Here is an 11560-nt window from a genome sequence, read left to right as displayed (position 1 = left end):
ACCAAACCAAAATGACAAGAAATACTAAAGGGAGTCCTCCGGTTAGAAAATCAGTAACATCAGGTAACAACCCAAGACTAGAGCACAGGACAGAGCAACCAGATATCAACCCAGATAGGGAAGTCACAAAAATAAATCAAAGCTAAAACACTGAAAATAGGGAGACAGATGTCAATATGTGAAAGATGACAACATTAAACAAAAAAGAGGGACTTAAAAAAATGTAGACATAGACTTTGCATATGAAGAGGAAGTCAAGGTGATGTAAAGAAATAAAAGACTGGTATAAACTTAAAAAATAGGGGTAAATATTAGGGTAACCACAAAGGAAACTAACAATCCTACAAGTCAAAATAAAAAAAAACTAGAAAAATACACTCAGCAAACACAAAATCAACAACAGTGAAAAAGATGAAAATACATAAAGAAAAATGACGCAGCACAGAAAATTAAGTGGAACAAAGAAACTGTCAACAGCACAAAAAAAGACATCAAAATGACAGCACTAAACTCATACCTATCAATAATTACGCTGAATGTAAATGGACTAAATGCACCAATAAAGAGAGAGTGGCAGATTGGATAAAAAAACACGATCCATCTATATGCTGCCTACAAGAGACACACTTTAAAGACACAAACAAAAACTCAAAGGATGGAAAAAAGTATATCAAGGAAACAACACTCAAAAAAGAGCAGGAATGGCAATATTAATCTCTGCCAAAGGGCAGATGAGGATGGTACCTGCAAGTAATCCCCACTCCTTCCTCGGGACTCCTGATCAGCTCTCCCTGCCGTACCCCTGTATAGAGTTGGAGGTCAAGGGAGCCAGCCTGGGGGCAGCAGTATTCACTGTGTAAATACGGCTACTACATGGACATGCTGACTTTGCCAAATGTGGGCTCTTAAAAGATTTTCCCAAGCCCCTTGGAGAGTGTGTTTAGGGGTCCCCCAAGGTGAAGGGTACCATAGGCAGAGCAGGCTGATCCCACCCAGCAGGAAGGTGATGGCGTCCCTGGCGTCCCAGCCGAGCTGTCTGTAGCAGGCTCAGGGAAGGTGTGAGCCACCCACCCTGAGGGAACAGTAGAGCCCATGCCAGCAATGCTCCCCAGAGATGCAGGGCTCAGAGTAGGGCTGTGACTGTACTCCTCCAGCAGAGGAGCTTCCAGGCCCTGGAGATCTGGGCCCCCCCAGCTGAGCCCTATGGCCTGGAATCAGCTCCAGGTAAGGGCACTCACCAGGTAGCATCCTTGGCTTAGTTTGTCCACTCACTGAACTTTTATCTACCGAACGCCTGTGTGCCCAGTGCTGTGCTAAGCACGGCGCTCATTCTGCTCAGCAGTCTAATGGGGACGATAAACTTCAAATCATGGTCTTAAAGTTACAGCTGCACTAACTGTTGTAAGCACTGGGTGCTAAGAGGGAGTATGAGCAAGTGTCCTTTACCCTGAGACCCCAAGAATGCACAGCATTTTGCCAAGTGAAGACAAGCCATGCAGGCTGAGGCCCAGATGGACAGATACTTGTGTGGTTGAGATGAGGCAGCCTTGGGTGAACATAGTAGGGCAGGCTTTGTCGAATTCCTCCTTAGGGGCAGAATGTAGTTGAATGAGGCTGGCACAGAGCACTGCTTGGGAGCCCCTGCATTTCTTAGAGAAGTCATACAGGGTGGAGAAGTCCTTGGAGAAAGGCTTCTGGTCCTTGCCTGACCCCAGGAGTGCCCCCTGCCTTTTCAGTTGACTTGAGAAATCTAGTTGCCTTGAATGGTTTCCTTTTCTCCCCATTGCTAGAAGGCTGAGGCTGATGCAGAGTACAGTGCCCACCCCACCTCCTGTCACCACCTTGTCAGCTGGAGGGAAATCAAACCCTCTTTTCAAGGACTAGGAAGTTCCCCTCTAAGTGGCCTGGTGTGGGCATCCAGGGATTGAAGCTTAAGTCTGACTTGAAACATGGTGGGAAGGTTTGGGTCACTGTCTTTAAATCCCCAAGTTATGGTGGTCCGGGGATAAAGCTTGGGGAGGGGAGCTTGGCACAGGCTACCTTCCTGAGCCATGCTTTGGGTCTAGGGCACCCTAGAAGCTTGCTCCCTGGTAAGTGGGACAGGTCTTTTTCTTCCTTGTCAGAGAGTCAGACTCCTCATCACCCAGGGAGCAGCCCCTGCCCTTCAGCATGGGCCAGTGTTGGGTGGGATGGGGGGCCCAGAATGTTCTACCTGGGAGGAGTGAGGCAGTACCTCTCTGTCTAGGGGAAGAATGCAGGGATGCTGGTCAGTCTGAGTACTATGGTAGTGGCATCGTTGGGATGGGGAGGGCAGTGTTGAGTGCCCTTGCTCTGATGCTTGTCCTTGGCCTCTAGCCCTGGCCCAGTGTGTCCAACCTGGCCAAGGACTTCATTGACCGCCTGCTGACGGTGGACCCTGGCGCCCGCATGACTGCACTGCAGGCCTTGAGGCACCCGTGGGTGGTGAGCATGGCAGCCTCATCATCCATGAAGAACCTGCACCGCTCTATCTCCCAGAACCTCCTCAAACGTGCCTCCTCACGCTGCCAGAGCACCAAATCTGCCCAGTCCACACGTTCCAGCCGCTCTACACGCTCCAACAAGTCGCGCCGTGTGCGGGAGCGCGAGCTGCGGGAGCTCAACCTGCGCTACCAGCAGCAGTATAATGGCTGAACGGCCCAGCTGTGGTGCAAACGTGGATGGTCCCAGACTGGCCATGGCAGTGCTGTGCTGTCTGGGCCTGACGCCCTATCTGAATAGGCCTTTATGGCCAGGGGTAGGTGTAAAGTGGCTCCAGCCCCCTTTGTGCCTTCAGCTGCCTCCATCCTCACCCTGTGCCTGGGCCTAGTATGACAGAGTGGAGGTGGCCTAGGGGGGACTCTGTGCCCCTGAACTGGGAGCCTGGCTTGGCACTGATGCCCTTTCTGGTGGGCAAATGCACTGGTTACAAGTTGGGGAAGGACCAGGGCTTCACTATCTCATGTTTTGGCTCTTTCCCAGACCAAAGTGGGTGGAGGGTGTCCTATAGCCCCAGGACTCTTCGGGACAATTACTTCTGGAACAACCCTCCCTCTACAGGGCCATCCTTCCTGGCCGCTTTATTTCATGGCATCCTGATCCTCAAGATTATGCTGCAGTTAGAGGCTTAGCTGGGTGCTTTATGCCCTGGCTGGATCTAAACAGCACCCCTGCCCCCCAGTCAAGATCTGCCTTCCTTCATGGTGCCCCCAGGGACCCCTCCTGGTCCCAGGACTAATCAAGGCCTCTGGTGGTAGGCCATGGCATGGACCTTGGCCCTTTTGGACTGTATGGCCATCCTGGTGGCTAGTAGAAGGGTTGGCGCAGGCTCAGCCCTCTCTCTGATGATGAGGGTTTCTGCCCCCCACCCCCAAGCCCACTGCCCTCAGTGCCTCTGCAGAGCCTACCATCACCTCCCTCTCCCCCTTGGATACTTGCTCTATTCCCCAGGTGCCTCCCTCCCAACTGTGGAGGGTTACAGGGAACCCCACTGCTGCTACCTGGGGATGGGGGTACCTGGGCCAAGGCAGAAGGTAGGGGCTTCCAGGAGAACCCCATCAAGACTTCATTGTCAGCCCTCCTACTGTTCTTTCCTCAGCAGCTGCATGAAGGCACAATCTAGTGTCTGGAATGGGTGTGGGCAGCCTAGGAGTGACCACCTTGCACATCTATTGTCCTCCAAGGGGAAGTGGGAAGGGAGGAGCTGCTGCATGGGTGAGGTTCCCTGGGCTGCTCGGTCCTCCCTTTTTGCTGAGCTTCTATACACCTCTCTCTGGAACTTAGCCATACTCTGTGACCTGCCTCTGAACCCTGAGTGCCTAGGAGCACTGGCCTTCTCACAGCTGGCCTTGGCCATCAGCCTGCCCCTGCTTCCTTTCACAGCATTAGCCTTCCAGTCTGGGCCCCACTGAGCCTCAGATGGAGGTGGCCCCTGCAGGAGGTGGGTGGGGCTGGGTGGCTGCTTTTCCAAAAGTCTGAGCCAGAACCATCCCCAAGCTCCCTCCCTCCACAGCTGCTTCTAGGGAGTGGGAAGGGTCAGGGCCCAGCTTTGGTCATAGCTGGACTGCAGGGCCCCTGCCAGCAAGGGAGGGTTTGGTCCCTACTCAGCTCCTCCCAGTGGGCAGCCTTAGCTAGGCTCTCCTCTTTCTGCGTGTGCCTTCTCCAGTGGGAAACCAAGCCAAAGAGACTAACCACTCTATGCCAAGTTGACTGTGCCTTATACACCCCCTCCTTCCGTCTGCCAGTGCCCTGGGGTGGGAGGCAGTGGAGAGCCTGAATGTTATGGCCCCCCACCTCCCCTAAGTGCCTCTGGAGGCCTGAAGCCCCAGGGATTTATTCCCTCTTGGGCTCAGGTTGGGCCTGGTCCTGAGGGTCGGACAAAGGGGTTTGGAGACTTGGGCCTTTCATAGCCCTCCACCTGGGCCTTCATGCCATGGACCGTGGATGGAGAATGTGCAGTTATTTATTTTGTGTACTCATTTTGTAAATGTATTCTCTGTACTCAATAAACAAGCTGCCCTCCCTAGGGAAGGCTGCCCATTTGTTCCGTGAGTCCTGGCTCCTTGTTGTAGGACCAAGGATTGTTCAGGAGGAGGAGGGATAAAGGCCCCAGCCTGGGCATAGCTACTGTAGGAAGATCCTGACTTCTCACCACCTGCTCTGTCAGAAAACGAAGTCCAAGTGGGGACCAGGACCCCCAAGAGCCCCTCCTTCCCCCAGAGTCAGGAGGACAGACAAGAATACACAGAATGGAGCCTGGAGTCTTTATTGGACTGAGACAGGAGAGGGGCTTATGGTGGACTCATTTGTAGGCTATGACCTGGTTGATCCAGGTGCTGAATTTGCTAACCCGAGTGTATGTGACAGGTGTGCCCACATTGCAGTTGGAAGTGCCCCAGGATACAATGCCAATGAGCACCCATGCGGTGCCTTTCTGGCAGACAAGGGGGCCTCCAGAGTCACCGAGAGGAAGGGGGAGGGGAAAAGTCAGCATGAGGGGTGCCATGGGATCACACAGAGGATGGGGTGCCACTGCTCACCTGGCGTGAGGATGAACCAGAACGACCTGCGCAGATCATGGCATCAGTGACATGAGCCCCAATACCGCTTGCACTGACTCACAGTGACCAGGGGCAGAGCTGCCTGCTGCAGACATGCTGGTGTTACATTGCCTGTGAGACAGAAGGGAGTGGTCAGGCTAGCCCAGGATGTCCTGTCCCCACTCTGACCCTCCCACCTAGCTCTTTGGTCCTCATTTCTACCCACACCACTGGTGCGGCCTCAGCCATTGGTGACATTTGAGGCCTGCAGTCAGCACTTCCATTGGGGCAGCCAGGCAGACTGGTGAGATGTATTGTGTACTGGGCTGGTGAAGCAAGCTTCAGAATCATCAAGTCGTTCATGGTGGTGAGGTTCCAGCTAGGGTGTGTGATGGCCTATGGGCCGGGAAGGGACCACGTAGGGCAGAAGTGGCACAGGTACCCCAGGTTGGGGGGTATTGAAGGGGCAAGGATAGGGATGCCTTAATTCCTGGTTCCCAAAACCCACCCTCCTGCACTGCCCACCTCCCTTCTCACCTCTGCTACCTAGTACACTCACCTGCAAGAGGGACAGAACCTGCACGGGCTCAGTGTTGGATGATCAGTTGTACTCGTCCAGGATGACAAAATGGCGGCCTGGGCTGCAGAGAGAGTGGGGCTGGGGCAACTGCAGCTAGATGAGAGCAGATGGAGTCTAAGTGCTCACCTGACATTGCAGTGAGCAGCAGTGACTACCAACGACTGGCTGATGAGGGACTCACCACAGAAGTGGAAGCCACTGCTGTCCTGGGATCGAAGGTCAGAGGTTGGGGTGGGCTCAGGCTATGCCTAGGTGTGAAGCACCTGGACCCTGCCCCATCCCCAGGGCACGTATACCTGCAGGGACATCTGCTAGGGCCAGGAGCCTGGCTCTGGGTTCTCCCCACGGACGATCCTCTAAAGCTCAGTGCGGGTCTGATGGCGGGAATGACGCAGTCTAGCCATTGGGCTGGTGAGGACCTGCCTCCCACACCTCAGCCCACCTCCCCCCCCGACCAGGTGCCCCAGGCTCTGCACCCCAGAGAGGTCCAAATTGAGAGGGCTCATCACTGCCCCTTCTCACCTCGAGGCCCCATATTTGCCTCGGTTATCGTCACTTAGCCAGCCCCCAAGTCCTGTCTATTCTCTCATCTCTCTCCCCAGCCTGCTCCCACTGTCCCCCAACTCCACCCCTACCCTCCAGCCCAGGCCACTTTTCTCCCTGATCCCTGGGATAGTATCTTCTTTGGCCTCCCTGCTCCCTCCAGGTCTCAACAGTCCATGTTCTTCATGCAGTCAGAGGACTCTTTCTAACCTACATGTTCAACCTTCATGTCCCAGCTGTCTAAACACTCTCTGGCCCCTAGGTCCCTCGGCCTGACCCAAGCTCCTGTCTACCTCTTACCCCCTCCCAGCCTTACAGGCCTATTCTTGCCTCCCTGCCCTGGCACCTCCTTTTTCTTTTGCCTGGAGCATTCCTGTCCACTCTGCTCACCTGCTCCCCTCCGAGCCAGCCTGGCTATTCCCTGGGCCCCTGTCGGGGGCTGGTTGCCTCTGTTCAGTTGAGGCTGGTCCAGACTCACTTATCCCAGGAGGCACCGAAGAGGACCAGGCTAAGGGTCAGTCTGAACAGCAGCATTGTGGCAGGTGTGAGGTCAAGACCTGGGCCTGGCTATTTATGAGACTCCTTGTCCTTGGGCCAAAGTCCTGGGCCTAAGGCCAGGCCAGCTGTTGTAGGCTCAGCCCCCTCCCACGCTCCAGTCAGGAGGAGGGTCTCTTTAGCTCAAGGTCCCCCAACCCAGGGGCCCCAGGAGGCCTAGACTTATCAGAACCCAGGTGTGAGGCTCTCACCACCTCCACCCTGCAAGGCCTAGCCTCTGATTGGGCCCCTAGCCCAGAAACACCTCACATCCAAGGACAGATTAGGTCTACAGTGGCAACCTGGTGGCTGGGTTCAGGGAAGGGGTCTCCCAGGACTATTAGGGGCCCCAGATTCTCAGAGAATACTGCTCAGCACCCAGGGGTGTTCCTGTCTGGTGGAGGGAATGCCCAGCTGTGGCCAGTTATGCTGTGGAAGGCTAGGGCCATATGGCCAGGAGGGAGGTTCTGGCAGGTTGTAAATCCTAAGACATCGTCGCAGTTATTTTCACTCTCACAGGTTTGCTCAGAGATGGTGACTCCCACCAGGACATGGTGGGGTTGGGCCCAAAGCTTCATCTCTCTGGCTCCAGAATCCACACTCTTAATGATGGATGATGCTTGTGAGGGGCCTGGCATACAGAAGGGCAAGGTGTGAGTCCTCAGTGACTGGCAGACTCACTGGACTGAAGTTGTGGCTGAAGGGCAACAGCTACCAAATCTGTGACAACCTCCAGGCCTTGGGGCTCCCACAAGCAAGCCCTTGGATTATAAAGCCCATCTGTTATTGAGCTTCAGGCTGAGCTTGAGAGAGAGGACACCCCTGTGTGGAAAGTTGCGATGGGTAAGTTGTCTGGCCTCGTTCCAGGGGAGTGAAGGCTTTGACTGGTTCAAGAACACATCAGTCAAAAAAAAGGTGACTTAATGGATGGATAAAGAAATGGATAGGTATGTGATAAAACAACTATAACAAAGTACTGTGTAAAATTTGGTAGATATATTGGTGTTCAGTGTACAATTCTTTCACCAACTTTTCTGTTAGGTTTAAAATTTTTCATAAAATGTTGGAGAGAAAAACACAAGCAGGAGGGGTCCAAGGGTATCCAGCACGCAGTGAGCAGTAAATGTTTGTTGAATAAATGAATTGTTTCTCCTCACGTGAGCCCTGTGGCCTGTCAACTCTTAGCCATTCTAGAAAAGTCGAGTCAACCCTCCTGCTCCTCACAGCCCAGCATGTAAGGAGCTCAGGTCTGCCTGGTGATCTGAGGAGTGTGACAGGTAAGGGCGGGAGCACTCTGAGAACTTGCCCTTGGAGCCAGGGAGTAGCACCTCTGTCATCACTTTAACCCATGATGGGGTCTGTGGAGGGCCTGGCTGAGGGGTGTGGGCTCACCTGTCCTAAGCCACTGAGGAGCTGGGGAAAGGCTCTAGGTGGGGGCTGTATATGGGGCCTTCTGGGTTTTACAACAGTCCCCAGTGGACTAGAGGGCAAGAGCAAGGCAGGGGAGTGGCAGGGGGGAGCCTCTGTGGTGTGGAGAGTCAAAAGGGAAGTTTTAGAGGCAACAAGATGTGAGCTTTCCACCTTGAACCTGCCGTGCTTGCCAGGGCTGGGTTCCTGGAGGGATGGGCACCTGAGGTGATGGGGAAGGGCACCTTTGGGCTAGGCACTGGAGTTGTGGAAGGGAGTGGCTGCTCCAGGGACACCCTGGCCATGGAGCCCTGCTGGTTAACTGCCCTCCTCCACCCAAAAACAACACAGCCCTGTTTAGGTATTTGCATTTCTGGTTTTATTCCTCCTTGTTTCAACCTCTAAGCCTCAGCTTACTTCACTCCACCTCCATGGCCTGCACGGTTTCCTCCAGAAGCTCCAGGGTCAGTGGCCTCACCGTCTGAGTCAGGACAGGCGTAGTCCCAGGAGCAAAGTGGTACCTGCCCCGTCTGGAGGGAGGGGGCCAGCCTCTCAACATGGGCACATCATGTGGCCCCATCCTCTCCTTACAGGCCCCTGGCTTCCATGCTACCCTCGCCTCAGCCTCCCGTGTTCCCCAACCCCTGTTCTCACCTCTTTATGGGCTCTGTGGGTGAGCTCAGTGTCCGCAGCAGCTTGGCACCGGTCCTGGTGATCACACATGCATCCACACTGCCCCCAGAGCCCAGGTCACCCAGGATCCCTGCAGTGATAGCTTCTACCAACAGCCCCTGTGCATCCTCCAACTGTGATGAGGAGTGTGTGAGACCTGATGTGCCCTTTTGGTGTCACCCTCAGGCCACAGACTCTGGTAATCCCTAAACCTTGACTATTTACCATTTACTGCATCCAATCTCCTCTTTCTCCTTCCTCTCCACTGAGTTTGAGCCTTCCTTTCTACCAAGAGCCCACGTTCCCTCTGCCCACTGTCACCTCTCTTTATAAACTTTACAGAGTCGTCTACATTCGCTGCTCAGCTACTACCAGCCTGTCCCCACTCAATCTTGGTCCCAGTCCATGAACTCACCGCGTTTCCCGCCCTGGGTCTTAGCCACCTCTTTCGCGACATACGTCATCTACTTCCCACCCAAAACAAAATCCACACTCCAGACCTCGGTATAGGGCCCCATTGGCCGTTCCCTCCTCCCTCCGCTAAAATCAAACGGGCCTCTCTGAGCTTCGAATCCTCGGAACTGTCCAGCCTTTGGCATTGGCCGGTAGTCTGTCCCGATCGCACTTTCCCCTCCACCCTACGCTCGCCCCTCAGTCTCTACTCAGAAGTCACCTTCTCTGAGAAGCCTTCCCCAACCTCCAGACTCGGCCAGGGTCCCTCTGGGCTCCCCCAACACCCGGATGCACTTCCCACCAGTGACTACGTAATAGGGGGACAGGGGTCGCTCACCGTCATGTTCGGCTGGAACCGGTCCTCCAGCATCGCCATGGCCGCGTCCTGGCCGGAGCCTGCAGGCAGAAGAGGCATCTGAGGTCAGCCGCGGCCGCCCAGTGCACACGAGAGGCCAGGGTCGCAGAGGTAGGGATCGTGAGGAAGGGACGGAAGCGCTCACCCAGGGCCGTGAAGGGCAGACGACTATAAGAGCCATGGGGATGGACGCTGTAGAGTTGCGGTCCTTTCGCGTCTACACCGCCCACGATCAACGACGCACCCACGTGACCGCGGTACCTGCCGGCGGCGTGGACGCCGTCATCCGCTTGCGTCGGCTCCAGACCCCGCCCCTCCATTCTAGTCCAGCCCCTTCCCCTGGTCCGACGCCCCATGACTGACATCACTCCTTCCTATTCTCCATCTCGTCTTAGGCCGGCCCCTTCCGGTCTCCCCTCACCCGCCCCCTCTGCTGTCCCACCTCCTCTTAGCCCCGCCCTTTCGTCCACAGCCCCCCTCCCCGGGTTGTCTTAGCCCCGCCCACAGCACCGGAAAAGCGTCTGGCGCAGAGTGCGGGTGACTGTGGCTACGCGGGGCGCGCGGCCCGTGGACAGCGCGTGTAGCTCCATATTGGACGCCGCCATTCGCGTGGTCATCTCAGTGTCTGCGGCTACTCCAGCCCCACAGCAGCTGAGGGCGAAGGGAGGGTCGGTGTGGGCAGTGCTGTAATACGCGGGGGACGGGGCGTGGAGACGAGGGGCGGTTCTTGCGCGGGGGAACAGGGCTGGGAGGGTCCTCACTAGATTTTGGGGGCGATGAGGTGGATCTTCTCGCAGTTCTTGTCTGCTACGACCGAGTCGTTAGTGGCCCTCGTGTCCGCGCCCAGGATGACCCCGTCCTAGGAAGGTTGAAGGGCCGCTGGCTCAGTGCCCGCCCGGTCCCCCAGCCTCCCTTCTGGGTTCCCCCCAGCCCTCCCTCCCTCTCACCCGGAAAACAAGGCCCGCGATGGTAGTCCCGGTCTTGCGTGCATGAGGGGTCCGGAGCTCCGGGAGGACGCGTTCTAAGGATGCGTTTCTGGAAAGGGAGGTGGTGGCCCAGGTTTCGGTTCTTCCGGGATCTCCCAACCCCAATCCTCCAACGCCCCAACCCCGTCCTGGACTCCATCTCTTCCTGGCGTAAGCCTGGGAACCGAATCGTCCCCACCATGTTTCCCCACCACTACAACCACAGGGAAAAAAAGCCCTGGGGCCGCACCCAGCGAAGCTCTCGTGGCGAGATCTGCGGCGCAGGACCAGCCCCTCCCCACACACACCTCTGGCAGTTTTCGAAGGAGAAGCCCCCTCGGGGCTCCAGCGCTGGCTTCAGCATCTCGGGGCGGGCTGGGCGGTACAGGGACAATAGGTCGATAGGTCAGAAGAGTGGGGCGAGCGGCGGTGGGAGCAAGACCGGCCTCACCCTAGGGCGCAACGTCTGACGCTTCCTGCTTTCGCTTTCACCTTTCTTCGGAGGCCGCTGGCCCCTTTCTGCCTGCATCGTCTTTCACTTTCACCTTCGACTAGTCCTAGGCAGCTTGGGAATGGGAGGAAGCCCCTGCTCCCTGGATCTTCTGAGCAGAAAGAGGTAAACAAACCCCTGCTCCTCTGGCCATTGAACAGCTGGGCCTGTGTTCAGTTCCTCCTCCCCCGGTCCAATGTGAGGCCCCAGGTGTGCCTACCTTAACTCTAACCTTAACTCCTAAGGCTGTCAGACCATTGGCCAGATCCATTTGTATTGTTACTGGCCTGCCGACAGCACCACACTTGGCTCCACACCCTTTCCCTGGTTAAAACCCTTCCACAGCTGCACCCTGCTCTTAGTCTCAAGCCCAAGTCTTCAGTGGCCCATGTTGACCTTCTCATCCCTCTGGCCTCAGCATTGGCACCACCTCTTCTGGGAAGCCTTCCCTGACCCTCAAGGCTCAATCAGTTTCTTGCTGCTGACTCTTGCTCCTCCTATACT

At 55.8% G+C, this 11560-nt stretch overlaps 3 protein-coding genes across 3 annotated transcripts in view; 1 reads left to right on the top strand and 2 right to left on the bottom strand.

Moving 5' to 3' along the window:
* Positions 1 to 3384, top strand: part of PSKH1 (protein serine kinase H1) — a 27254-nt gene extending 23870 nt beyond the window's left edge. The window contains exon 3 of the mRNA XM_004371471.2: positions 2356 to 3384. Within this exon, the coding sequence (XP_004371528.1) occupies positions 2356 to 2673 (318 nt within the window). The 3' untranslated portion in view covers positions 2674 to 3384. The remainder of the gene's footprint in view (positions 1 to 2355) is intronic.
* A 9-nt stretch (positions 3385 to 3393) lies between these two features.
* On the bottom strand, positions 3394 to 8064 carry CTRL (chymotrypsin like). Its single transcript, XM_012554159.2, is given in 11 exon segments — positions 3394 to 4981; positions 5058 to 5109; positions 5111 to 5189; positions 5280 to 5311; positions 5313 to 5369; positions 5371 to 5453; positions 5617 to 5698; positions 5764 to 5843; positions 5934 to 5995; positions 5998 to 6056; positions 6659 to 8064. Coding segments are annotated over 11 exon segments (804 nt in total). The 5' UTR covers positions 6715 to 8064; the 3' UTR covers positions 3394 to 4819.
* A 376-nt stretch (positions 8065 to 8440) lies between these two features.
* On the bottom strand, positions 8441 to 11059 carry PSMB10 (proteasome 20S subunit beta 10). Its single transcript, XM_004371470.2, has 8 exons — positions 10875 to 11059; positions 10549 to 10636; positions 10363 to 10460; positions 10112 to 10252; positions 9747 to 9862; positions 9584 to 9642; positions 8776 to 8927; positions 8441 to 8651 (listed from the first exon to the last, which is right to left on the bottom strand). Exons 1-8 carry the CDS (start codon positions 10928 to 10930, stop codon positions 8540 to 8542), a joined length of 822 nt encoding a protein of 273 aa, XP_004371527.1. The 5' UTR covers positions 10931 to 11059; the 3' UTR covers positions 8441 to 8539.
* Positions 11060 to 11560: the final 501 nt, after the last annotated feature.

Source organism: Trichechus manatus, unplaced genomic scaffold (genome assembly GCF_000243295.1).
Source record: "Trichechus manatus latirostris isolate Lorelei unplaced genomic scaffold, TriManLat1.0 scaffold00014, whole genome shotgun sequence".
Taxonomy (NCBI): Eukaryota; Metazoa; Chordata; class Mammalia; order Sirenia; family Trichechidae; genus Trichechus; species Trichechus manatus.
The sequence above is the reverse complement of the archived record's forward strand: the minus strand, read 5'-3'. Positions and strand labels throughout refer to the sequence as shown.